This window comes from Lemur catta, chromosome 13, assembly GCF_020740605.2.
Source record: "Lemur catta isolate mLemCat1 chromosome 13, mLemCat1.pri, whole genome shotgun sequence".
NCBI lineage: Eukaryota > Metazoa > Chordata > Mammalia > Primates > Lemuridae > Lemur > Lemur catta.
In genome coordinates, this window is record NC_059140.1 from 60338108 (window position 1) to 60364577 (window position 26470).

At 40.7% G+C, this 26470-nt stretch overlaps 1 protein-coding gene across 1 annotated transcript in view; it reads right to left on the reverse strand.

Moving 5' to 3' along the window:
• The window catches only part of ENOX1 (ecto-NOX disulfide-thiol exchanger 1), a 226192-nt gene that overhangs the window by 89050 nt on the left and 110672 nt on the right, over nt 1-26470 (reverse strand). Inside the window, exons 8-9 of the mRNA XM_045567225.1 lie at nt 19247-19353; nt 15151-15268 (exon numbers count right to left, since the gene is read on the reverse strand). Of these exons, the coding sequence (XP_045423181.1) occupies nt 15151-15268; nt 19247-19353 (225 nt within the window). The remainder of the gene's footprint in view (nt 1-15150; nt 15269-19246; nt 19354-26470) is intronic.

Consider the following 26470-nt stretch of genomic DNA (forward strand, 5'->3'; position numbering starts at 1 on the left):
AGGTCTCACTCTGTCGCCCAGGCTGGAGTGCAGCAGTGTCATCGTAGCTCACAGCAACCTCAAACTCCCGGGGCTCAAGTGACTCTCCTGCCTCAGCCTCCTGAGTAGCTGGGACTACAGGCTCAAACCACCGTGCCTGGCTAATTTTTCTAATATTTTTTTAGAGACGGGGTCTCACTGTGTTCTCCAGGCTGGTCTCAGACTTCTGGCCTCAAACAATCCTCCTCCCTCAGCCTCTAGAGTTGTTGAGATTATCCGCGTGAGCCATGGTGCCTGGCCTTTTTTTTTTCAGTCTTCTGAAGGCTGTAATGATTGTTTCTTAGGGAAGCCAGACTTAGCTACACCAAGATGGATCATAAAATGACACTGGCTTTCAGGGATAGTGACCCACAATACCACCACCATGGCATCCCTCCCTGGCAGACAGTGCAGCTCTGTGGGTACAGGACTGTGCCATGGGCTGTGCTTTGTGTGACTTCACCCTAAGGAGGAGCTGGTCTCGTCCAAAGAGAGAAGCTTTAAACAGCAATCCTTCCCCCTAAAACTCACTCCCCGTATTTCCTCATCAGCCTGCAATGTAAAAGCAGTGGTCTTCTCCCAACTGCTGCATTTCCTTCCCTTTTAACAAATGGTCACTTCTAATTTTCGTCAAGAAAATTTCCCCTCAGGAAGTGACATTTTCCCTCTCCTGCCCTACTCCTACACACACACATACGAACAGGTGATTCTGCCACATAAAACACATCCACACCATGAAATGTGAAATGAAGACCAGCCCAAACCTAAAGTATCTTCTCAGTTCTAGGCATTGCCCTTTGCAAGGAATAGCAACTTTTTCACAAAGCTTTTATTTTATAACACCAAATACTGTTGATAACAAAGCTGAGTTGAATAGAAAACTGTTTTCTTCTTTCAGTTACTTGCGCCTTAGGTAAACCCCAACTATCCAGACTGCTAAGGGGGAACCAAGACTTTGCTTTCATGCTTGGGCAGTGACTATGCCTGGGCTGCCCGTAAGCCTTCTTGTCTTCACTGTCCTTGTCACCAACACTGAAATTGATTTGTTGAACACTTACTTGTGCCTGCCATTGGGACAAAAAGAATTTCCATCCTCTCTAAACGCACAGCCACAGTAGGATGACCTGGTATGAACACCTGGCTGGTATCTCATGGTGTCTTACCACCTTGGTGTCTCCTACATGAGCAACCTTGGACCCACCCCAGACCCTGTGAATCTGAGATTCTGGAATGGGGCCCAGGGATGTGCATTTCGACAAGTTTCTAGAGTGATTCCAACACATGCCAATGTTTTAGAACCACTTCCCTAGCCTTTAGGGACCAGATTCCCATTTCCTAATGCTTTTTGCATAACTTTCTTCCACTCTTGTATGTTTTTGATTCTTTTTTGGCACTTGCTTTCTTTCAGCCTTTCCCAACAGTTTCTCTGTTATTGCAAGAAACTTCTCCTTTCCAGCTTTTGCCATCGACACGGTTCTGCCTTCTGCCTGCTCCTTGCAGAATGCTCCTACTGCCTCTCCTGTGATGACACTGTGACTGAATGCGTTCATAAGTCCTACAGGCGTTGTCTCCAAACACACTGTTCTGATCTGCTAGATATTGTGTATTACATTTCTCTGCAACCATATTTCCAGAGAAAGTTTCTACTATGGCAGGTTTGTGGCCTGCACCCAGGAGAGACCATGCTGAGCCTCTAGAACCAACCACCCTTGGCCGGGGGCCCTCGGGGGGGCCAGCCTCTTCACTGTAGGAGAGGAGGCCCCTCCCGTGCGGACGTGTTCCCCAGACCAGCCGCTAGATTCTCCGAGGCTTTTCTCCTTGGCAAATGCCCAGGCGTGCCTGTGTCCCTCCCTGACCAGTAATGGGTGAGAAAATAGTCCTTGGCTATTCTAGAGACAGAGAAAGGCAGGGACACTCCAAATGCACCTGGCACAGACCTGACGAGGTGGATTCTCCACCTGGGTCTCCCAGACTGGCCTTAAAGTCCCTCCCTCTCATTTCTCCTTCCTTTGGTCCTTTCTTATTTCCTATGTCAGCCACTTCCTGTCCATTACACATTTTTATCTTACTCCATTTTAATTTTGTTCACATTCTCACATTTTATTACCTTACCTCACCTGTTTTGTTTCTTCCTTCCCACCTAGTACTGACAGCCATGCATCTTCATATCACTTGCCAGTGGCTTGCAATCCATTGTGCATCAGAATCACTGGGAGAGTGTGTTAATGACATCGATGCCTGGGCTTTCACCCCAAGGCACTGGTATTTGCATACAGTTCCCCAGGTGATGCTCAAGTGCAGACAGGAGCATGAACCACTCACTTACGCCCTTGCTTCTCCACGTTGCCGCAGTACCTGGTATTTGCAAAATGCCACGGAATCCCTTAATTGGTTATTTCTCACAACCTCATCAAGGAAACTCTCTTAGGATGAGCCTTATGTCACTGCTGAGAAAGCCGCAGCTTGGAGAAGGGACATAATTTCCCAAGTTAGGCCAGAAACAAAAGCAAGGTACTTCCAGAGGCCTCTGGCCTCACGTGGCTCAGTTATTTCTTCACTCTATTCAGTGACTCCAAACTGTCTCTGACAACGACACCAGTTTTCACTCCTGTTGGCCCCTTTCTCAGAGCCACTCTAGTGCTCTGACCGCCCAATGACCATCTCTCCAAACGAGAGCATCAAGGTGAGCTTGGCAGTCCTCAGTCAGACCCAGAAAGTGGGAAGGAAACATGGAAGGAAGCCAAAGACGTATTTTCAGAAATCTCGATATTTTTTCTATTCAGACGGCTCCAGTCCACATTCTTCAACTGGACACATCTTCTCATTACTGCTTTTCATCCCTGGAGTTTGAGTGCTATGAAATCCTGCTTCGACAAACTCAGCATTCGTCTTCTCTGAGTCCTTGGGCAGGAAAAGTGCATGTATTTTATAAACTGTCTGGATGGCTAAATTATAGCAATTTTTCCCTGGGAGAGTTGTTCAGACATTAAAACTCTCTATATATTGAGCATGATAACCTTTCTCACATCCCCACAAAAAACTGTTTTTGCTTCGTTCATTAAAATGATTTGTTTTGTGTTTCTGATGAGAATAATTTCACAGGTAGCAATGTTTTATTCTTACCAGCGACTCCTCAGAAAGTGTCTGCAAGTGCTGAAGCATCAGTTAAGCACTATTAATCAAACACTAAATGCTTTTAAACAGCTCTACCTCTTTTTCTAACTGAGAAATAGAGCTGTTTGGGCAAGTTTATGAGGTGACCTTGATTGAATTAAAGAGGTCAGGAATGGAGTGGACTTCAAAGCCATATTCAATGATTTTTTTTTTTAAATGACTTCCTTCCAATTAAGCAAGAATTAGCATAAAATATTTTGTTTCTGAAAGGTTAAAAGAATTCCTCGGAGAAGGCAGCTCACTCGTTACTAGCTTTTCATTGAACATGAGAGACAAGGTGCTTTGTATAGTTTTATATAAAGTGCTTTGTTAACATGGCACTGATGATCTAGCATCAATTATAATATTCCTCAGGAGCCTAAATGTTATATAGAAGGGGCAAAAGAGTCCAATTTAAATTTAAATTTTTATTTCAAAGCCCAAGAACCTAACTTTTAATTACCTAAAAAAAAATCAAGATATATTTTTTTCATCTGCAAAAATGTCAACTTAGTTCTGGAGAAAAAAGCTTCAAATGTTACCTGACTCCTTTCTTTCCTCTTCTTCCTTGTAGCTCCATCCTTCACCTTGCCATAGTCCCCCCATGTTTTAATGACCTGAAAGAACATCTCATTCTTCCCGCCCTAAAGAGTAACACAGAGAGTCTCTGATATGTAATTATGCAAGCAAGATTCCCCCAAGGAGAGGGAGGACCAGAGACAGGTTGTAGCTTGGGGACTGCTGGATGTTTCTGAGGAGCATTCGTCCTGAGGGGAAGACCAGACATACTGCTCTGCATCCTACATACCTGCTCCTGCCCACCTCAGAGAGCCAAACAGACATGGATTATATACAGGAGGGAAGCACACGGGGCTAGAGAAGGAGAACGGGCTTTGAAGCCAGAGACCAGCTGTGAGACTGTGGCAAGTAACTAAACCTCCGTGAGACCTTAGAGTCCTTACCTGAAAAATGTGGACAGTACTGTGAGGATTACACAGATAATAGGGGTTTTTTCTTTTTTGGTTCAAAAAGAAAAGACAAAAATATCCCCCAACAGATTAAAAATTAGATCTTCCTAGTTTTAATTTCCTATCTGTTCATTTAACAAAATCTTGTCCACCTACTATGTACATCACCATGGGCTGGGCCTTCGGGGAGGAAAAGACCCCGGGCTGAGCCTTAAGGAGCATCTGGGATGAAGGGTCCTCCCATCTCAGCATGTTTCCACCCGTATTTGCTTAAACAAATGAAAAAGCTTCTCTAGGGCTAAGACAGAGTCCAGATGAACAGATTTACACAACTTCTCAGATGCTCTCAGCTCTCACAGTTCTTACTGTTAGGGCTTATCTGCTGGCTTTTGGCTGTGATGTCCGAGAGCACAGAGAGCAGAGACTGTATGGACCAATGGCTACTCCAGCCAGGAAAAGGAGAACTGATGCTGTGATACTAGGATTTTTCAGAGTAGATAAGCAACACTCTCAGATCACAAATGGAGTCTCAGTCTTATAAGCCTCTGCTATTTTCTTCCCCTCAATCTGGCACTGCAAGACAAAGGATACGGTATCATTCACATTGTGAGAATTCACTGAATATTTGTTGTTTCAATTTTATCACTGCTTTGTATTATGACATTATTTGAGACAATTTGTTGAGGCAAAGAGCTAAGGATGGAGAAATGAATGGCTCTAGGATACTCAAGAGTGTATATACTACTCTAGAAAATCGTAGTATTGTAGATGAAGTTCATCAAAACGACTAGTAAATCACTAAAAGTCGAGTGAAATCTCCCATTCTACCTCCAAAAACCTTGCCAAATATATGTTGTAAATTAAGTTGTGCCAGAAAACTTGTAATCACAAATACTCAATATAAAATTGCAGTATTTTTTCAGTAACTCAATCAATTATTGTAGGTGGCACCAAAATTTATTTTTTTCATTAATTTAGAACATTGGGAGGAGGGAGAAGATATATTACTTCCAAGATCTCTTCCAGATCAAAACTTCCCTGAGTCTGTGACTCTCAATCAGATTGATATTATTGTAGATGCTCCCCCTCAGACTTTTATTTTTAAGATATATTGAGAGGTACAACTCATAAAGAAAAGCCTCGGGATCAGGGAAGCAGGGAAAGGCACTTCAATAAATCTTGTAATTAGATGGTGAGTCAATAAACTGGTGATCTTCAGGTGGGCTCTCTCAGCCCCTGGGGCTGCAGAGGAAACATGGAGTGACAGGAGAAATCAAACGGCTGGTATTACAGCTCAGATCATTCCAGATCAACCATCAAGTGTGTGCCTGTGTTTTAAGGAAATTATTTTTTTCTTTATGTTTTTGGAGAGTTAGGAAATGGAAAACATGGGTGGTGACAGTGTGTGTGCTTTACGTAAGGAAACACACACCATGGCACTGCACATTCCCAATGTACTTCACCTCTTCAAAGCAGTTCTTGTTCTACTTTTTTCTTGACTAAAGCCATAGAGCAGACTCTGATTGGAGGAAATAAATATCACTCAACCAGAAAAGGGACTGGGCCAATTTACTGAATATTTTTTTAAAGCTGGCTTTTCTGTTGGAATGTGCTTAAATACACTTTGCTGGGTGCATTGCCTAATGTTGAGGCAAATCCCTTTCTACTTAGTAGGAAATACAGAAAATGATGGGAAGACTAAGCATAAGCCCCAGTCGGCTTTGTCTGGATTAACATTTTAAGGTAATAAACATCTCCAGTCTACCTTTGCCTCGAAATGGCATTATGGTACCATGCACACAGCAGGCACTCAAAATCCCTGGCTGATTTTATTTGGTTACTGACTCATATGATGCCACTTAAGGCATCTGAGAGAGATTTGGGAGTCTTTTCCCCAAATTCAGTGGTGCCATAAAAGGGTCATTAGCCTGGAAAGAAGAAGCTTGTATTGAGTTCTAGGCTTTCTACTGACAATCTTGGGTGAACAACTTAACTTCTCAACATGGGATTGCATTTTCATATTGGTAAAAAATATTTCTAAGATCTCTTCTATATCTAAAATGATTCATCATCACCAATCTCTCTGTGGGGAAGAACTCAACATTTCTGCCTGGCTTAGAACTTGAATTATTTCTTAGATCCATTATTTAATAGTTATACAAATATAATTAGCTCTTAGAATAGGAAATTGCAAGATGATCTGGTCTGAAAAGGTGGGTTAAATGTGGAAATTCTCTAATTTAAAGCAAGAGAAGCCAATTCAATAAACCATCAGTTTCTGATACTGGTTACAATTTGTCACTACTTTTGACTTTCCAGAATGAATGGAAATGGCCAGGTGGTATTCCCCAACAGACATGAACTTTACCATAGGTTCTCCGAGATAATTTATAAATTAATATTTACTGTAGTTTTAATTATTAAAATAATGTATGTATATATTGTGGACATTTTTGAAATTCACAAAAAAGAAAGCAAAAATCACTTTTAATTATCACTGAATATTTTGACCTATATCTTTACAGATTTTCCCCTAACATACAAATTGTGATATAGCACATACACACACGACTGGAATTATGTTCCATGTTGATCGGTAACTGCTTTTATCACTTAGCAATAGACAAAGAACCTTCTCTCATCCCATCGCATAGTCTAAAACACGATTTTTTTTCAAGGCTGCTCATGGATATGCCAGTAATTAACCAAAACCCTCACATAAAATATTTATATGTTTCTAAAGTAATTCTGAGAATTGAAAATGTAGGCATCTGCTTCCAGCTGCAATGACCCAGCAAGCCCTAGGTAGAAAGCAAGGTCCCCTGGGGCACTGCAGCTCTAGAAGTTAGGGTGGGCTCATTAAAGAACCTGCACCACCCTGCCTGGAGCACTACAGTTAATAGACTCTGTCATGCTACTTTGCTCCAGAAATGTCTCTCCTTACTTCTCTGCTAGTGGTGGCAGTCTCAAATAAAATTTCCTTCTCTAGCCACTTTCCAGAAGGCTTCCCACATTGAGTCCTACAAGAGAGGGGAGGAGTTGCTGAGCACTTCTCTCTTTCTCTGATATCAAGGATAATCAATCAAGAAAAAGAGAAGGGTCTCTAAGCCATTTAGATATGGGAGAGTTTACTATAATAACAATTTCTATATTCCCGTAAACTTCAAATTCCAGAGCTTACAAGTATGAGGTAAGTATCATGTAATAGCAAGTGGAATTTCCAAGACAGGGAAGAAAGTAATTACTTCTTTCATTAGTTACGTGGCCCTTAACTACGTATGGCTAACTAGAATTCTACAAGACATCTTCTTGTCTTCACTTTCAGGATTCACACAGTGGACCTAGCATTGTCAGGTCTTTGATTAATGAAGTTTATGGACAACAGTGCTAGTGGTCAAGGTATAATAGCTTTATGTCACCAACTGTGTTCTGATGAACAATGCAGTATAAAAGCAGAGGAGAATTAGGACAATGACGTTCATAAACAGTACATCACAGTGCTAAGAGGTTGGTAACAGCATATGTTTTAATATGGTCTGGTATTGATTCTTTTGGCCAATGTCCCACTTTAACAGTGTTATAGTCACACTTCAAGATTTTAGATGGAGAGGTATAGAAGAAAATCAATACATACTATTTTTCTACAACCAACTGGCCTACATATCTATAGCTTCTCTGCCACACTCATATTTAAGGGACCTAAAAGATGCTTTTGGAAGGTCTGATAACAGTTACCAGGCTTTTAATAACCTCAGGTATCCACTCTGAACACCTCAAAAATTACTTCAACTCTCAAAAGGTTCATGGGGAAGAGCCCATAATCCAGAAAGGATACACACTTATTTGCTCTATAGTTTCTATTTAATTACTATATAAAAGGGGAAGCTTTTTTAAAAAAAAAAATTACTTGTGGTACAAGGAGGCCTACCTGAAACCAAAATCGTTAGAATTATTATTACTGAGTTTTAAAAAAATACATAGAAAAAATACTTAATATAGTTAAACTGTGCAAAAGAAAAAAAATTGGAAGCCTAAACATTCTTTTGCAATGTTATAACACAATTTTTTCTTCTTTCCTCATTATTCTGAATCATTTAGATATTAAAAAAGAGAAAGAATTACTTTTATATCAAAAACAGGCTTTATTTTTAAAATGTTATATGCTGCCAGAGGGCAATGGGGTGATCTACTAAAAGTGTTTTGTACAAGCAGCTACTAGAATCGTAGGCAAGCACCTGACCAAGTCTGTCAGTGTTGAAAAGGATTATCCCTTTTACATAATCAGAAATTAAATCAGTTTATGTATTGCTTACAAACTATTTTTAATAAAAGGGACAATCAGGAATACATTCTATTAAAGAATTCTTTCCTATGTTTAGGAAAGAAAAAAAAAAAAGCTTACCAACTTACCCAGATTCTGTCATCTAACTAAACTCCCTCAAAAAATATTCTGATTTTTTCTAGAAGTTGTGCAAACCACACTTAAATTCCACAACACTGTGTTAGTTTTGCTCAAACGCAAGCTGAAAACATATTTTAACATCCTGTCAGAATGAGATACTAAGAGTGTTGATAAAATGACACTAAAATAAATGTAAATTTAGATTGCTGTTACAAGTGGCTGCTTGGCTCTGGGAGGATGTCAGGTTGCTATAGTATTTTCCATAGCAACTTTGCATCTTATTACATAAATATTCCCTCAGTGTCCTTAAAGCCTGCTAAGGAAACAGGCTTAAATCTACTCTCCTATGTAATGATCCTGCATCAGACCTTCCCAGGATGAAATGCCCAGAAAGCGTAATCAACTGTAATCTAGATAATGATGCTCCTGGCAGTCAAGAAGCATCAGGGCACTTCAGGCTGCACCCAGGTGGCAGAGCTGCGACCGCGTGCTGCTCGCTGGCCATTCTTCTCAACCTTTCCCAGGTCAAGGCCTCTGCAGCTCTCCCTTTCTGAAAATTGGTTGATAACTTCCTCATTCTTCTCCCCTGCCTGCCGACTGCTCATCAGCCCCCAAGCCCTGGGCCAGCCTCAAGGGGCTCATGGCACTAGGCAAGAAGCCAGGGCTAATAAAGCCCAACTTTGCTCCACAAATGCAGCTGGGAAAATGTGCTGGGCTGTCACACAGGAAACCGTGTGGGGAAGCCCCCAGCTCCAAGCTAGTATCAAACAGGTGTGGCTTGTCTAAGAACCTCAGCTAGGGCTCAGCTCGGCGTTATGGAGGTGCAGCACAGTTGAGTAGCTAAGAGTATTGGGGAAAATATTTGGTCTCCTAGACACAATGCAATTTCAGCAACACAGATCGATTTTACACGAAATACGTGATTAGGGAAACTTTGTGCATGTATGAGAGAGATGTCAAGAATCATGGCATTGTTCGGTGCTCCATAAAAATAGGATTATAAGGCAGCTAAGCTTAAAGACAGTTTAGACTTGAAATGTGAATTTACAAAACAGATAAACACAGTCTGGTTGGGCACAAGGAATGGTCCCATTAAAAAGGAATCTTCTGCCACAGGGCCAATTTAAACAGCCTCTGTCTCCTTGTATTTAAAAGGTAAAGCAATTTATAAAAAAAAAAAAAATTCTACACTTTTCAGCAGCATGTCCATTATGGAAAGGGAATTGTAACTGCACATGAAATTAGGTAAATGAAAAATCGACCCAAAAGAAACATTTATTTGAATTCCTTTGCCAAGATTAGCAAGACTTTAAAAAACAAATAAAGGAAAGAAACAGAAAAGCCTTGGCTCCTTGCAAATGAAGCTCTATTTCAAGAGTTCAAGAAGGAAGCAGGCTACGCAGCCTACCTTGCAAGATTTTTTTCAACATCTTTATGCCATATTAGGTTTGATTAATCACATTTCCTTGTTTGGGCCTGGGGTTCCTAGAAGATGTTCGGTTGAGGTTGTGTCTTGAATTCGGTGGTCACCGGTGGACACACACTGCTGCTCTGTTTCTCTCTCAGGACATAACACCCAGGCTGGTCATTACATGTGAAAACAGCTTATCCTTCCACGCTTCCACTTGACACGATGTTTTTGCCTTTGGGGTCTGTTTGTGCCGGGAGCTCAGACTCTGGCATGTGGCCTCAAACTGAGCCATCTCACTTTCGGTGTCTGAATGCTCTTGTCCGTCTGCCAAGTTCTGAGCCACTCCAGAGTAAGACTGCTTTAGATCACATTCAGTGCTTCCTAAAAGGACACTTGTATCAGCTGCGCATGACAAGGGCCCCCTTCAGTTGCTGCAAGACCCAAGTCTGGCATTTAATTACTCTCTCCTTCTTCTGTGCCCAGGCTGGTGCTGGGGAACGGTGAGCCTCTTCTTAAGCTTGTGCCTGATTATAATTTCCCTGTTGTTCATCCTTTAGGATTGTTCAGAAGCAACATCATGCAGGAAACAAACTAAATTAGAAAAGCAAAGGTAGTCCTGGTATTCAAAGAAATCAAGGGGACGGGGATGTTGGATAAAGCCTTATTATTAATATTATTATTATTATTTTTTAACCTAAAGAGTCCAGTTACATATGAAACTATTCAGACAGACTGAATACTGCTAGTGCCAACCAAGCTTAATTATGAGTTCCTAATTTGATTTAGTGGCTGATTTGGAAAATCCTTGACTTCTTAGCAAAATTTAAAAAAAAAATTCTGTACCTATGTTATGGTGAATTTCCATGGAAAACTGACAACCCAGAAAATACTCTGTATAATTAAAAGAGTGTTTGCTCCTATAAAGAGCTCAGAGTTTAAATGAGGTATAATTAAAATCCAAAAACATTTGCTTATGTATTATGGAATTGTATAATGGTTTGTCTATTAAACAAGGGACTTTTTAGTTTCACTCTTCTAAAATCTGCATTCAATGTACACTCATCAAACACTGTGTGAGGTATCTGCACTAGGTAGTGATGTTCATTTTGGTTTATACTAAATTTAATTTACTGGCTTTAGGACATACTTGACATTAGGCATCAGACTTTTATTAACTTAAAATGTTTATTCTCTTCAAAAAGAGTTTCACACCCTTCAGGACAGGATGCCCTATAACTAACCCTTTCTATGTCCCCTGAGTCCACAGTGCCTTGAACATAAGAAAGTGCTCCATGAATGTCTGTGATAGTTAGAATAATGCTGGTTACAATTCTCTGGGCCACGGCCTATTCAGCATGTGGCACTGAATTTTCAATGTATAAAGTTCTGGACATTATGAGGAAATGAATTATCCTTGTTTGAACAAACTTCTTAACACTTCCCATTTAAATTTCATTAGAACAAATATTCTCAGGGTTGCCATTCCTAACAACTTATGGGACAAAGGCATCAAAAACATTGAGATCAGAAGAAGGGGAGTTCAATTGAAGTCAACAACTTTTATTGAGCACTTACTGGAGAAAAGCCCAGGGCCAGGTATTAGAAGGCGACTAAGATAATAAGCAGAGTTAACATTTACTGAGTACTTATATGCTCAACAGTGTAAGTCAAGTCAGAAAGGCCTTATGCACATTGACTCGTTTAACTCTCACAATACTAAAACTGATTGGGTTTTGCCCTCTGAGGCCTTATAATCTAGGACAGATTTCCTTCCTCTTTCCTTTCTTCTATGTATTCCTCATGAACACCTGCCCCACCCCTACAGTCAACCTGGAGGGAGGGAGGGAGGAAAGGAAAGAGAGGGAGGAAAGGAAAGAGAGCGAGGGAGAAGGAAGAATAGATCTGGATTTGAAAGTTTGGCTTGATTCCAGTAGGAGGCAGACTAAGCAACAATCAATGTGAATTCATATCAAAAATTATCTTCACAGGCTTTGGAACAGGATGCCAATCTTCTTGAATGAATGCTTTGATAAATCTGTCATGATTTTTAAATTTATTAACAAAGTTCATTTCTATTTTTATCAGCATCTTAGTTTTGCTCCAGCAAACTTTGTTTCCCCTTCCAAGATGCAACTGATGAGGAAGCGCGAACAGCTCACCCAGAATTATGTTGTAGTTACAGCAGTACTGGAGAACTCTAGCCTAAGACATGTTGTGAATTATTAGTTGTAAATTATTATATGCGGCAAAAAGCAAAAGTACAATGAAATATTCTTCACAACCAAAAGAACAGAGATAGAGCAAAATATTTATTTTTAAAAAAGTAAACCCAAGGGATCATCCAGAGTCTGTACACAATAAATTGTGCCTTTTCTAGAAACCAAACCAAGTCGATTCTCTCCATCTACCCCAAGAAATAAAACCCACGCAGATTAGTTTTTGTCCGAGTAGAGAGATGACAAGCAAGGATCACATCCTCCTGGCACAGGCAGGTGGCTCCCCAAAGCGATTCTTGGGTCAGCTACCATCCAGGAGGTCTGGGGCAAAATCCCACTGTTTTAGCAGAGACAAAATAGGCAAAGGATTCCTTAAAGAGCACTTTTTCTACTTCAGCATTTGGCAATTCCCCTGTCAGTGAACTAGAGCCCTACATTTTGAGAGGACTGCTCCCATGTAGGTGACTGGCAGATGCAAATTTGTACCTAAAAATGAGAGATGTGTTACCTAAGGAGATACCGTGAAAGGTGTTTCCTTCAGGCTCTGGGCCTCCAGCCTCCCTTGCTTCAAGCAGCGGTTAGCAGGGATTTGTCTGCGGTTTGGTCAAAAGACCAGATGGGAATTCTTGCTGTCAGGCTGTGTCCCCAAATACACAGGGCTGAAAGAAAAACCACCACCTGCCCTGTGGCAGGATCTTCAGGGCATGATGGAACAAGAAAGGTTAGTTGCTTTCCTTTCCCTTTAATCAGTCCTGCGCTTTCTTCAGAAACCACATGCCCCATTCTCTGGTCCATCTCATTTTGAAAAGTACAAAAGAGACTTTGAACTCCTCAGGGGCCTGGCATTTGAACTTCAGTTCCTTCATCTCTTTCCTTAGTACCTGGTATACAACATGCACTGTATCTTGCTCATTAATTCTGCTGACCAAGTTAAAAGCCTCGCAAAAGTATTTAAAAGTTTAGGTTCCACTTCATGCTCTCATCCAATGCCTGGGCGACAAACCATGAGAGGTCTGGGGAGAGGGCTTCCTAGTCCAATCTCCAGGGACAGCCTCTGGAGGCCGAGGGGTGAAGTCCTCGACATCTCCGCAGATCCTTCTGCAGCAAGGTCAGGCACCAGTCCTGTGCGTATCCACTTGCTGCCCTGGTTTGCAGAACCTCCTCAGTGAGCGTACTGTTCACAGTCATTACTATTCTGCTCCTATCCTCAGCAGACTAGGAAATTATACACATTTCTTGGGAAATTGACAGGTTGTTTAAAAAGAAATGTCACCAAAAAAAAAAAAAAAAAGCCACAGGTTCAAATCAGAATTTCTGATCGACTCAATTCTTCTACACCTACCTTATAAGGATGTTAAGAATCCAAGTTTCATGTCAACTTGGACCTCATCTAGAAACTTCAAAAGTGATGAAAGCTTTTTGGAGAAAAAAGTTTCATTTCTATATCTGAATATTTCATTGAATTTAATAAAGCCATACTAAAACTCCTTTTTTTTGATATATGAAGGTTTGTACAACAGAAATGCTGTGAGGAAGGTGGTCTCCTCAAATAAGTGAATCTAAACCCGATAAGGAAGCAGTTCTGAGAAATCTGATAGGAGCTACACAGGAGATATATACTGACACACAAATGCTAGGTACATTTTTCAAAGGACATATGGCTTCAGAAAATAGTGGCATGGTGCCTACTTGTATGCTAGGATTCTAAAAGATTTCAATGAATGGAATTTGAGGATAGAAGGGAAATTTTCTAGATAGTGATTCTCAAACTTTCACATGCATCAGAATTCCCTGCAGGGTTTAAATCTCGGATTGCTGGATCTCACTCCCTCCTTCCCCCGAACCCAGAGAAGTTTTTGATACAGTAGAGGTCTTGGGTGGGGTCTGATAATTCACATATCTAATAAGTTCCTAGAGGATGCTAATGTTATTGGGCTGGGTGCCATACTTTTTAAAACCACTGCTTTAAGGAAATTAAAGCCCCTTCTGTAGAAGCCTGGATGCAGGAGCATCTTCTTCTGAGGAGCACTTGCACCTCTGGCATCTTCTTTCAAAGGCCTGGAGAAGCAGAACGTCCTGACCACTTTGCAGTCTCGATGACCTGATCCTTCCTGAATCTTGATTTTGGCTTCTACTAACAAATTAGCAAAGGTCCTCCATTCCTGGTTACCTGTAATCTTTCTGGTAAAAAGCCTAAGACAGGCTGTGTGTGTTTTATTCTCTGGTACATGGGAAGAGACAGATCAAATCTACGCCGTCTCCCCAGTTTTCTTTTTTGGCAATGCTGGCGGTGGTGGTTCCTCCCAGGGCCTTTGATAACCCCCTTCCACTCAGACGAGCAGTCTCCCTTGGTGTCTCCGGTTTTGAATGAGCGTTTCCCTTGCCTGCTTTTATGATACCAATGGATTTACATATAATTCAAGGAGAGAGTTTTAAATCAGCCTCTCACATTAGACAGAGCACAACAAACAAGGTTCTCTCTAAACTTCTCTCCTGTTTACAACTCAAGGAGTGACGCCAAATGAGAGCACTGTTTTGATTATAGGTTTGGTGAACTAAAATTTATTGGAAAAGAAGTCTAAATCTCCAGCATGTTGGCTCAGAAGCTAGAAAGCTCTTTTAGGGATTAAACAATTCCCATGCAAGAAGTGCACTGACTGAAACCAAATTTTATCTGTATTTCAGTGTCAGCCGTGGCTGCCATACTCCGGAAAGGGATTTTTATGGAAACAAGCAAATATCTCTGAAAGAAAAAGTATTATGGCCCCACATCTATGTATGGAGAAACAACTGGAACAATTTAAATTGCTATGTTCCTAAGGAGTTTAAAGTTCTGTTAATAAAAAGCAGAGTCACTCACAGATGAAGTTTAGTATAATTCAAATAAAAGTGAGTTACATGGCTATTTCCCAATACTTATTCCCCATCTGAGATTTGGAAGATCATTATACCTCATAGGTCTGTGGCAGTTAACAGCATTACCTGATTCATCGACTCTCATTTTCTTAGTAGGGCTGTCACAATTCTCATCGTCAGACATTTCCATTTCTTCCTCGCGGCGGATGCCCATGAGCTGCTCACTTTGAGCATTCCGGAGCTCCTGAAAGTACAGGATACACAATGTCAGAGTCACAGACACACCTGCCTTCTCCTGATGGGCTTGGGGTATATAATGACTGACATATCAACATTCAGAATCCAAAGCTTTTCCCTCCCAAGCACAGCCCCACCTAATCTAAATGAAGTTCTGAAGAGTATGGGGCAGAGGAAAGACCCAGGTCAGACTTGTGATATATCCCTGCTCACCAAGGATGAGCCAAGGGCTCTTCAGCAAATTATTTAATCTCTCTTAAGTCTTAATTTCCTCATGTGTAAAAAAAAAAAAAAAATAGGGGATAGTAATAACATCCACCTAGCAGGGCTCTTGCAATAACTGCTTAGAAATACCTATTACGTGGCTGGCACAGAGTAGGGACTTATTCCTTATGAGTAAGAACATGAACAATAGAATTAAAAAGGCCTGGTCTACCATTGACTCACTATGTAACATTTCTTCATCTCTCTTAGCTTCAATTTGCTCACTGGAATATTGTAATAAGTGTTTTGAGGATGAAATGAGTTACCACGTGTACTATAGTTATCATCATGCAAGATCCTTGGTTTGCTAAGTTGATAATGTTGACCACTATTATTTTTCATGTAAACATAGTGCCCCTGCATGTGTATATGTGCCTGTGTGTGATCCCTCAAACACACACACACACACACACACACACACACACACACACACACACACACACACACATTCAAATATATCCAAAACTTAATTAAAAAGATGTTAGGGAACAAAATAAAAGCAGATGCCTTCTCTTTTTGTATTTCACATTATTTTGTAAGGGTTATTGTTTTGGTTGTAATAGTTACTTTAGCATCACTTTTAGAGTTACGGATCTTAGAATCTCATCTTCCTTTCTACATTTACGAAGGGAGTGATGACAACCAAGTTCTTTAAGCCTTTGTCTATTCACTCACAAAGGGGGAATAATAGTAATACAATGAGGTTTAAATGCAATAGTGTATGTGAAAACTCATTGTAGAAAGTAAAGAATTTCACGATAATTTTTTTTACTATTTACTGTGCCTAAAATAACAACATTGTAATTATCTACATTAAATCATTATATTAGCATTTTGTAACAAGCTGTATGTTATATATTTGTGAATCCTTATTTATTCTGTTCTCTTACATGTGCTATCTTCAAAAAGACTTAAAATAGGAAAAAGGCTCCATTATTCTTTTTCCTTCTTTAAATTAAAGTCTCTAAATAAAAATCAAATAGTTAAAATAATTTCATTGTGTAATCAATAAGCATATGAGTAACAATAAAACTAAATTACTACACCTAATTTATTAGTGGCATGACTTTAAACATATTTCCAGTGCTCATTTGATGGATGTGTATATATATCCACTCCACATTATAGGTTCTCTCAATTCTCATCTCTCCTTAGCTCATGGATTTTAACTGCATGATGATGGAAAGCAAATTATTTATTGCTAACCATATTTGAATGGTCAACTCTGCACCCTGGGAATCCCCACTGCAGAGGACAGGGAAGGGGGAAGGCCGAGAGGCAGGGCCTGGGGTGGGGACAGGGGAACCAATCACAAGGCAGCCCTCAGAGGCCACCAGGAAGGTAGACACCTCCTTATTTGATCATGCCACCCAGAAGAAAAAGGTGCCAATTCTGTCTTAAATAACACCATCAGGCATTGGAGGCAGGTGTCACGTGTGATTAGTGGGAGAATTTTTAGGTTGTGGATAGCTAATTTTTCTACTGACAATTCCCCAAGAGGTGGCTTGAAAATATTTGCAACAAGTAAAAATCAGGGGGAAAGAATAAATGAGGCTGAAAGTGCCTGCCTGTTGTTTAGACCCTACAATTAATGACAAATTATCACACGGTAGATGTTCTTGTGAGAAAGGTGGTGAAAAGGAAAAAAAAATTTGAGAGGGGGGGAAGGTGAGGGTGTTTCCACAGGGTGCCTCTGGTTTAGCAGTAAATCACTAGTACACTCTAATACATCTGTAGAGGTGTTGCAGATAATTAACAGATGCTGTACATGGGTATGTGGGAAAAAAATCAAGCCAATTATCAAGCTTATATGCAACTGAGAAATCATCCACAATGTTAAATTACCAACCGGTATTTAATCAATTAAGCGACACGTAGGAGAGAAAATCAAAGGTAATTTAGACTTCTATTTCCTAACATATATCAAAAGAGGTGGGGATGTGGCAGGAAGGCACAAAGACCCTTCGCAGGAGCACCTTTGACAACTGCACCCCATCTGTCCCTCTGGAGCATCCATTTCTACCTCCCAGCGCCAGGCAGAGCGAGCAGGCTTCCCGAGAGCAGTGCCCAGAGCTTCCCCCTCACTGCCCGGCACAGGGCAGGCAGGGTGAGGGGAGGCGGGAAGTTGCAGCAGACGTGGCAGGAATCGTGACTTCGATCAATATCTGACACTGGCTGACACTCACATTCTAATGACAGCCTTTTGATGCCCGGGTTTATTCAGCATCCTGCCACCTGCCTTTCTCTTAATATTCCTTTTTAAATCATGTTTCGTGTTTATGTGATGAAAAAATAAATAAATAATTCATAGACTGGTCATTCCCAAATGATCAGTAGTCTATGGATTCCAATTTGTATTCTCATCACCCTCAATTTATATATTGCATCACAAATGAAGGACTCTTTTCTTCTCCTGAAAATTAACTTGACCAGGGTCTCAACTCAGTGTCAAAGAGAACATTGGGTAAGTACTCTTTGTATTTCTGGTCCCTGAAAAATTAAAGAGAGATCCCACCTCCCTTTACTCATCATCCTGAACAGAAAACCAGAACTGTATCATTCACCAACCCCCTTAGGCATTAGTGAACAAAATAAAAAATGCCCTTCTTAACAATAAATTGCACTAGCATTTTAAGTGTCACATTATTGTGAAGTCATTCAGTATTCACCATAATAACAGTGATAATAAAGAATTCATTTGGTATTCATGTGGATGTTACATCTAGTGCTATTGGTATTCAACTGTAATTTAGCATTAGTTAATGGGCACTTAAAATGCTACCCAAATGATTGATATCACAGCACTTTGTGGTCCCTCAAACTCTGTATAAAACACTTATTTTGCAAGTGTGAGCTAAAGTCATTAAATAAATAAACCTTACCTTCCATAAGTTTGAGATTTTGAAAGAGGGGAATATCATTTAGAGAACTTTAATATTAACATGCTAGTGATGGAGAGGCATCCAAATGAAAAACATTCTCTCATAAAAAATAAAAAAGAAGCAAACAAAGACAGTATACTTACTTTTAAATTACAGGTTCAAAGCGTACACTACACTGTAGAGTTAAAAATAACAGCTGGATGACCAATGACTCATGACACATTTTGGTCCTTCTAGGTGGCAAGGAAGGTCAAGTCTGGACTCTTTTTTGCGGGGTAGATACTCACACTTCACACATGCATTGATGCTGAAGGGTGGACTCAGCTAGCCTGGAATTCCCTGACAACGTTTGCTCTGGGCAGAGGTGCAACAGAACCTAACGGCTAGCGCAGGGGGCTGAGACATTGCTTATGATGAGGAGGCATGGATGGAAAGGCACGCTTGCCATTTCTAGCCCAAAGGACAACCATCATCATCACGTAAAACACTGAGAAAAAAAAATCTGTATTTAAAAGCTAGTTTTCTATTTTAAGTTACACTTTTCTTCAAAATAATTTATGCAGCAAAGTGCCTTGGTTTATTTCTGAGCTCTTTACTGTGAATAGGAAGGATTCTTTTCTCCCTTTGCAGGGGAGAAAAACACTCTATTCTCTAAGTGTTAAGTCAGCTGCTTTTCTGGACAAGGAACAAGTCTGAGCTGAATTTGGAGCTGACAATGAGAAAGGACAATGGCAGGAGGACTGCCCACTGCAACAAAAACCACAATGGCTGCAGCCACACTGTTCTCTGCCAATCCAGCTGTGTGATGGTGGTTAAAAAGTAATAATAAAATCACCAACCTCAGAATGCTTTCGCCAAATGTCTATGTTCTTGCGCTGGGCTTTCGAGAAATGGTCCCAAGCTTTTTGTCTGGTGGAAGCGTTGAAAACGGCCACAATCTGCTCAACTTTGGTGAACAAGGAAGTCAAACAAGACAAGTAATTTATGTTGTGATCACTATAGGGAAGCAAAGCAAAGACACTAGGAGTCTATGGATGATGTTACAATAGAAACAACATCATCAATATCCATCCAATTTGTGCCTTTTTGTACTTACATTTTAGCAAGGTTGGGGATGTCTCCCTTCAAGTCTGTCTCCATAACTTTAGGTTAAAACAAATTCTAAGTATGACTGGGAAAAGGTCATGAGCATCTACTTCCAAGCATTCTTTAGCTCTTGCTTAAATGTGGGATTGGGTGCATCTATATATCTAGATCTACAGATATATAGACACAGGTGCTGGCATACACAGAGAGATATATAGATAAAGTAATGCCTGGGTTGGGGGCTTCGAAGTGAAGCCAAGGTGGAGTGGCTGAATGAGGAAGAGCCACACATCCATCTTTTTCTCTTTTGGCCTCTCTGCCTCAAGGACTCAGTTACAGCCCTCTGAAGACATTACCGTGTTCAAGTTCCAAGATGGGGCAATGGATAGTTGTGTCATATCTGCCCTCAATCTCAGGGGCCATTTTCCCTCCTTGGCTCCTTTTTCTCCCCCTGTTGCACTGACTCCAGCCAGCCCTCCAGCCCCGGGCAGGGACCAGGGGCCACCGCCTCCACTTCAGCCGACCAAGGCTCACCCAACTGGCAGCACTGGCGTGCAAGGCCTTACTGCAGCACCATGTGGCACCCTCCATAGCTCATCATGATCACAGACCATTGTTACTTTCATAAGGCTCCCCTCCCCCTGGCTCCCAAACCAGATGAAGTTCTAACTCTATGATCTTGACTTTGTTTAGCACTTCTGTTGCTTCCACACATGGTGGGCACTATTGGAATGGTAAGTGTTGAGGGGTTGTGAACAAAACTTTGTAGAGACAGGGATGGGCTCTTAGTAGTAGTGGGTGTTAGGGGTGGCCAACCAACTGTAGACTCAATCTTGCTTAAACAGTTATTGATCTAGTAAGCATGGGATTAAGGAAATTAAAGCCCTGAGTTAGTCACATGATTAAACCTGAACTTCTAAATATTTAGTTAGGAAGACACAGTTAAAATTAGGCTCTCATGGATGTTAATACCCTATCAAAATATATCTTTTGCAAGTGATTCCCAAGGCTCTATTATAAAAAAAGGACATCGAGGTTCATCCAAATCTTCTGGTATCCAAAGAATGTCAAAGCGTAACAGAATAATCCTCACAGAACAACACATGGTGTCACAATTTTACAAATCAGCACACAAAATAAACGAGTGTACGATGGAGCAGAATTCCATTCACTTACAACATTGTGAATATCTTCTATGCTAATGAGCAACTACTTCTCAATCTATGGGTAATTTTCACAGGGGGCTTTCATATTTACTGTTTTCCACCTCAAGAGAACCCAACTCCAAATCTCCTTATTTAGCAAATCTTGTCCTGACACCAAGCCTGATGAGAAGGGACAATAAAGGTTGAGACTAAGTATTTGGGTAGTAATTGTCAAAATTCTTCCATGAAAAAGGGTAGGCTCTTAATAAAAAAAGTTACACTAAAGAGAAAATTATATACGTTCATAAATGGGGGATGCACATGGAGGAATACAGAAGGGAAAAATGCTTAGAAGAAAGACTCAATGACCTAATATTGCACAGGTTTAAGGGCAAAAATAGATCCCTTAATATCTACTCAAGCCGCCACGTACTATTGAAGATATCCTGTCTGAGGCCAAGTGCCTCTTTCACTTAGAACGTGTTATTATCATATTCCAGGGTGTGAGTTCAATTAATTCATTCATTCATTCAACAAACATCTGGGATCCTACCAGGTAGCAGACACTTGACTGATTGGTAGAAATGTATGATTAAGATACGGTCCTGCCCTTGATGAGATCACAGTCTCTAAAGAGAAAGAAAGGTAAGCAGATAAGTATCCTGTGCAAGAGAGGTATGGATGACAGCTTTGGGGACACAGAGAAGAGAGTAACTAAGTAGGTGGGTGGAATCAGGAAACAACCCACAAATGAGGCAACATTTCTGCCAGGTCTCAATAGTGAATCAACGCTTGCTTGGCAGAGAAGGCAGGGGTGGCCTGTTCAAAGGCTGGCATGGAGATATGAGAAGACTTTGCGTGAAAGTAGCTGGTAGGGATGGGGCTAACGGAGGGTGAGAATGGATCAAGGACCATGTATGCTAATGCAGATTGTGAACTCTACGCTGTAGGCCAGGGGAGGCACATCCAAGCAGGGTTTGCTTCTGAGAAATTACAAAGGCTTGAATTTAGGCAAAGGCTCTGTAGGGGAGTATGGAGCACGCAGTTATTTGACAAAGAGAGTTGATAGAACAAGGTGGGTCACTTGGAGGGGGACAGGAAGGAGACCAGGATGACTCAAGATGGGAAGTACATTAGAGACCAAGAGAATGAGCACAGGTAGGGGTCTGAGAAAAAAGACAAGACATTTGCTTTTGGACATGCTGAGTTTGAGACACCTGAAGTCCACCCAACTGGAGCTGAAATATGGATTGGGGGTTCAGCAAGAAGTCAGAATCCAAAGAGATATGTGTGAAATTTTCTGGGCCACTTTCAATTTCTTATAATTGTATTCTTTTCAATAGGGTAATTAATGAAAAGCAAAACTAAAGGTAATTTAATTTTATACTTTTCTTATAAAGTTTCACACTTTTCCCCTAACACATTCACTAATGAAAAAGCAAAAAAACAATAACTGGGTCCCTCAGTGTGAGTTTGAAGACTCTCACAGCACTCGGATGGCCCAGTTTACTTCTCTCATTCCTGCACAGACTGGTCTGAACCAGCCATTTGTCTTAGGAACGAAAGTTCTTGGGCACACGAAAGGACTCCAGAGGAGTGCTTGGATCAGCATGAATTCGTCATCATTAGGGAAAAACCACCTCCAAGAGTATACCCTAATGAATGTGATTCAAAGATAGTATATTTTTAAAATCATAAATCAGGATGACTACCGGCATCACTGTCATAGGGAAAGACCATTCATTATTCACTGAGCCTACAGGGGGAACACCAGAGGAAGTCCACGAATTAGATGACCACTTACTACTTCTCCAGTATAATTCATACTACTTGTTCCATGTACAATAAAACTACAAGTAGTTACTAACTCAATGGGGTCTTCAAAGCTCTACTTCTTGGAGAAAGAGAAACAGCACACAAGATGGCACGGGCATTTGCTCAAAAAAAGTAGAGTACAGAAGTTGCACCGCAGGCAGAACAAATGTAGATCATCCCCACCCAGTGCTGTCACCACCCTGGTGGGCTATGGAGTGGTGGCTAGAAGGCCCCATGCCATCCTGTATCAGATAAAAAGCATAAATTCTGTTCTATGATTGCTACTTATTTATTCAAAAAAGTATACCCAAAAGTTTTAGAAGTATTATCAACCAAAAGACTTCTCTATCAGAAAATTTAAATTTACCCTTCACATCTTGCAAATCTTTCCCCTGAAATGCTTTAATTGTTTTGCCTAAAGTAGGTTATTTGAGGATCATAAGAAAAATTAGATGTGACTGATTTTTCAAAAGTATGCTTGAATGTCAGTCTCAGATGTCATACTTGAGTCCCTAGTATGCCCAGCAGCTATACATGAACATGAAGGAAGGATAAACAGGCCTTGATGAAGTTGCTAATCATGCTGTATAGCAGCAAACCCTTCCTAGTGATTGTTCATTGGCTTATAAGTGTGTGTGTGTGTGTGTGTGTGTGTGTGGAAATACATATACCCATATAACATATACACGTATACACATATACATACATATATACATACATATATATATTCTTTAGAATTTAAAAACAAAAATCATAGACTAAGTAATTTAACAACTGTTTTTTCTGCACTTTCCCCCGCCCCAAAATGTTTGGACATCTGCCGAGTTTAGAGCACACTTCTTACTGATAGGGAACTTTGTAAGTATCTTGAGAAGTACTTGTTTTTAGTTTTCTCAGGGAAGGAAAGCTCAGAAGAGGTCATCCATTTATCCAGAAACAGAGCACATTTAAACAAGCTCCCTGGGAAAGAGCAGGACACCAGGTGCAAAAGCTCAGATTTCTGGGCTGCACAAGGCTCCTGAACTTTGAGCTTTGGGCAGAGAAGCCTTGGGAGAATGAGAGAGCAAGGCCAGGGCCCTCCGGAGAACACAGACACAGCCCTTTCTCCTTCAAGTCCTGCTGACTGCATTCTTTTTCACAGTCCCGGCACCTCCTGTATTCCTTGTTCCAGCTAAGTAGCTGTGAAAGAGCCTTAATCCATTTAGTGTCCCAAATATCTGGAGAAACTGATTAAGTCCTTACAGGCGGTAGGCCTGCCTAAATAAGGCACCTCAAACAAATCTTCCAAGCTTAATTTTTGTTTTTAATGCTATCTGGGCTCATGATAGAGCCTTAACTCTGTAGGGTTCAGAGGAAGATTTTTTTTTCCTTTAATGGATAACATTTTTCCAAATCCTCTATGAATAGCTCATAAGAGATTTTCAAAGGCATATAACAAAGGAACTAGTTGACCCCTCTCACCCTAGCTTGTTATTGTTGTTTTTAAATACTAAAAGCTAGGGGAGGAGGGACAAAGAAAGTACATGTAAGACTTTAGATGCAAGTCTGGAATCGATGAGGCTTGGCCCCAGAATGAAGGGTTATAACAGAGATTCCCAGACAGACTCCGGCACATTCACTCGGTTCCTGGGGCCTGAGCATGGAGGAGCTAACTAACAGTCAGCCTGGCAGGAAGCCCAGGAAACAGAATGAACATGGTCAAACACATACTTTAAGGACGCATGGACTGGAATTTCAAGCCGAGGAGGGAAAAGGGAATTCTGGGGTTTCTTCCTGAGATGTGTAGAGAAAGCGTCGCAGGGTGCTGCGAATCCGTCACAGCCCGTCAAACCCAGGCCCCAACACCGACAGCAGACATCACCTTTCTAGACTTCCTGACTAGGTTAGGACTGACACCTGGTTCTTTCAGGGAGTGGGATGCAGACAGAAGAAAGAGAAACATGCTGATCGAAGTATAAAAAAAATAAATAGATTGTTTTTAGCAAATTTCAAGCAAGCAGGAAATGATCAAATTGCTCAAATAAATGGAAAGATATTAGGCATACAGTGACTTTTTAAGATTTGTATAAATCCCAGGACATTTCATGGAATTGTATGTCCCTTTATTTATACATATATATATATATATATGTTCAAAAATTTTGGAAAGTAACAAAACAAAAATCCATAAAATTATAGTTATAATGATTCCTCACAATATATAGCATTTATTAATTTAGTTTTTTCAATCCAATAAATCTCCTTCCTCGATTACCCCTAGTAACTAAATAAAAGTTAATACATGGTCATAATAAAGAAGAAAATAAAAGTCTACTTTCCCATACTGACACCCCCCCCCACCAATTTTTCTCTTTAAAGGTAACCACTATTAACAGATTCTAGCATATCCATCCAGAAAGAAGTTATGCACATAGTACACATTGCGTCTGTTTTTCTATGTATAATCTCTTTTAGTTACACAAAAGCACTAATGTTATACACACTGCTCTGTACCTTGCTTTTTTTCACTTAATATATCTTGGAAATCTACTCATGTGTATACTATTAATAAGGTTGCTATGAACATCCTCAGACCTATCTTCTGACATCCTTATGTAAATATCTTTATAAAAAAAACTCTTAGCAGTAGAAAGGATAATAAAAGACTATCTGAATTTTTAATTCTGAGAGCTATTGCCAAATTATGCTCCAATCTATGCCCACTAAATATTTTCCAGATTGTTTCTCTCCCCACTTGCCAACAGTGGGTAATCAAATTCAATTTTTGCCATTCCTCATAGATGAGAGAAGGCATGAATTACATGGTGACCAATTCTTTGCACCAGTGATAGCTACTTTGTAGTTTCCACTATAAATAACAGAAATAATTCCAGACTCATGCAACCCGCCCTTTATTCACAAGTTGGCTCACTGCTAAGAGTGCTCATACAGCAGGAAGAAGAGAAACCTAGCTTCTGGGGAATCTTTTCTTCTTTGTGACTCTCCAAATGGTAACCCTGATTTCCTCTGGATCTCCACTACCTCCCCCTTGCTATGAAAATCACATAATGGCAACAGGCTATTTCTAATTACCTAGCACTTACTGGGCCAAGCACTGTGCTTCAGGATTTAAAACAGTAGTGTTCAAAGTGTGGTTCCTGGACCAGCATCATCAGCCTCATCTGGAAACTCATTAGAAATGCAAATACTCAGAGCCCAGACCTACTAAGTCAGAAACTGGAGCGCCATGCCCAACCGACTGTGCTTTAACAAGCATTCCAGGCAATTCCAAGGCACACCAACGTTTGAGAACCTCTGATTTAAAACATTACGTGTTTAAATTTCCCAACAACCCCCTGAGGTAGGTGCTATTATTATGCCCATTTCACTGAAGGAGAAATTGAGATTCAAGGAGAGGTATAGTTACATGTTCAAGGTCATGTATTTACCAAGTAGTGAAGTTGGGAATGAATTACATCTGTTCAACTTCAAATCATGTGTTTATAGCCATTATCCTATGGGCCAAAGTCTTATGAGCACCAGAGTGCGTAACGTACTAGACATTGTACTAGACACAGGGGCTAAACGGAGCCAGAGACGTGGCCTGGTCCCTGAGCTGCTCAGAACCCCTGGGGGAGACAGCGGAATACACGATGGAATCACAATATGAGAACCGCAGTAAGGGACCTCCTAGAGTGCCAAGGGAGGCCAGGAAGGCTTAGGGGACCCCTGGGCTGAAACTTGCAGGTGAGTAGAATTTTCCAACACAAACAAGCCAAACATTTGAGGTTGTGATGAGGCAGGAAGCTGCATTTACCTCTCTCTAAAAGTTTATTGAGGAATCTGAGCCACAGTGCAGAAAAATCAAAGTGTCTGGGAAAAGGGCCCCTATTTCTTTTGTGTCTGTCTCTCAGGGTATCTCTGCGGCCCTCAGCCTTCTCATTTAGTCTAAAATTCACTCTGTTGTACTTTTGTTGAAAAAAAAGTTGTTGAATAATAAGCCCCAGCAGTGGAAACTTAAGCAATGGGGCTGAGGGA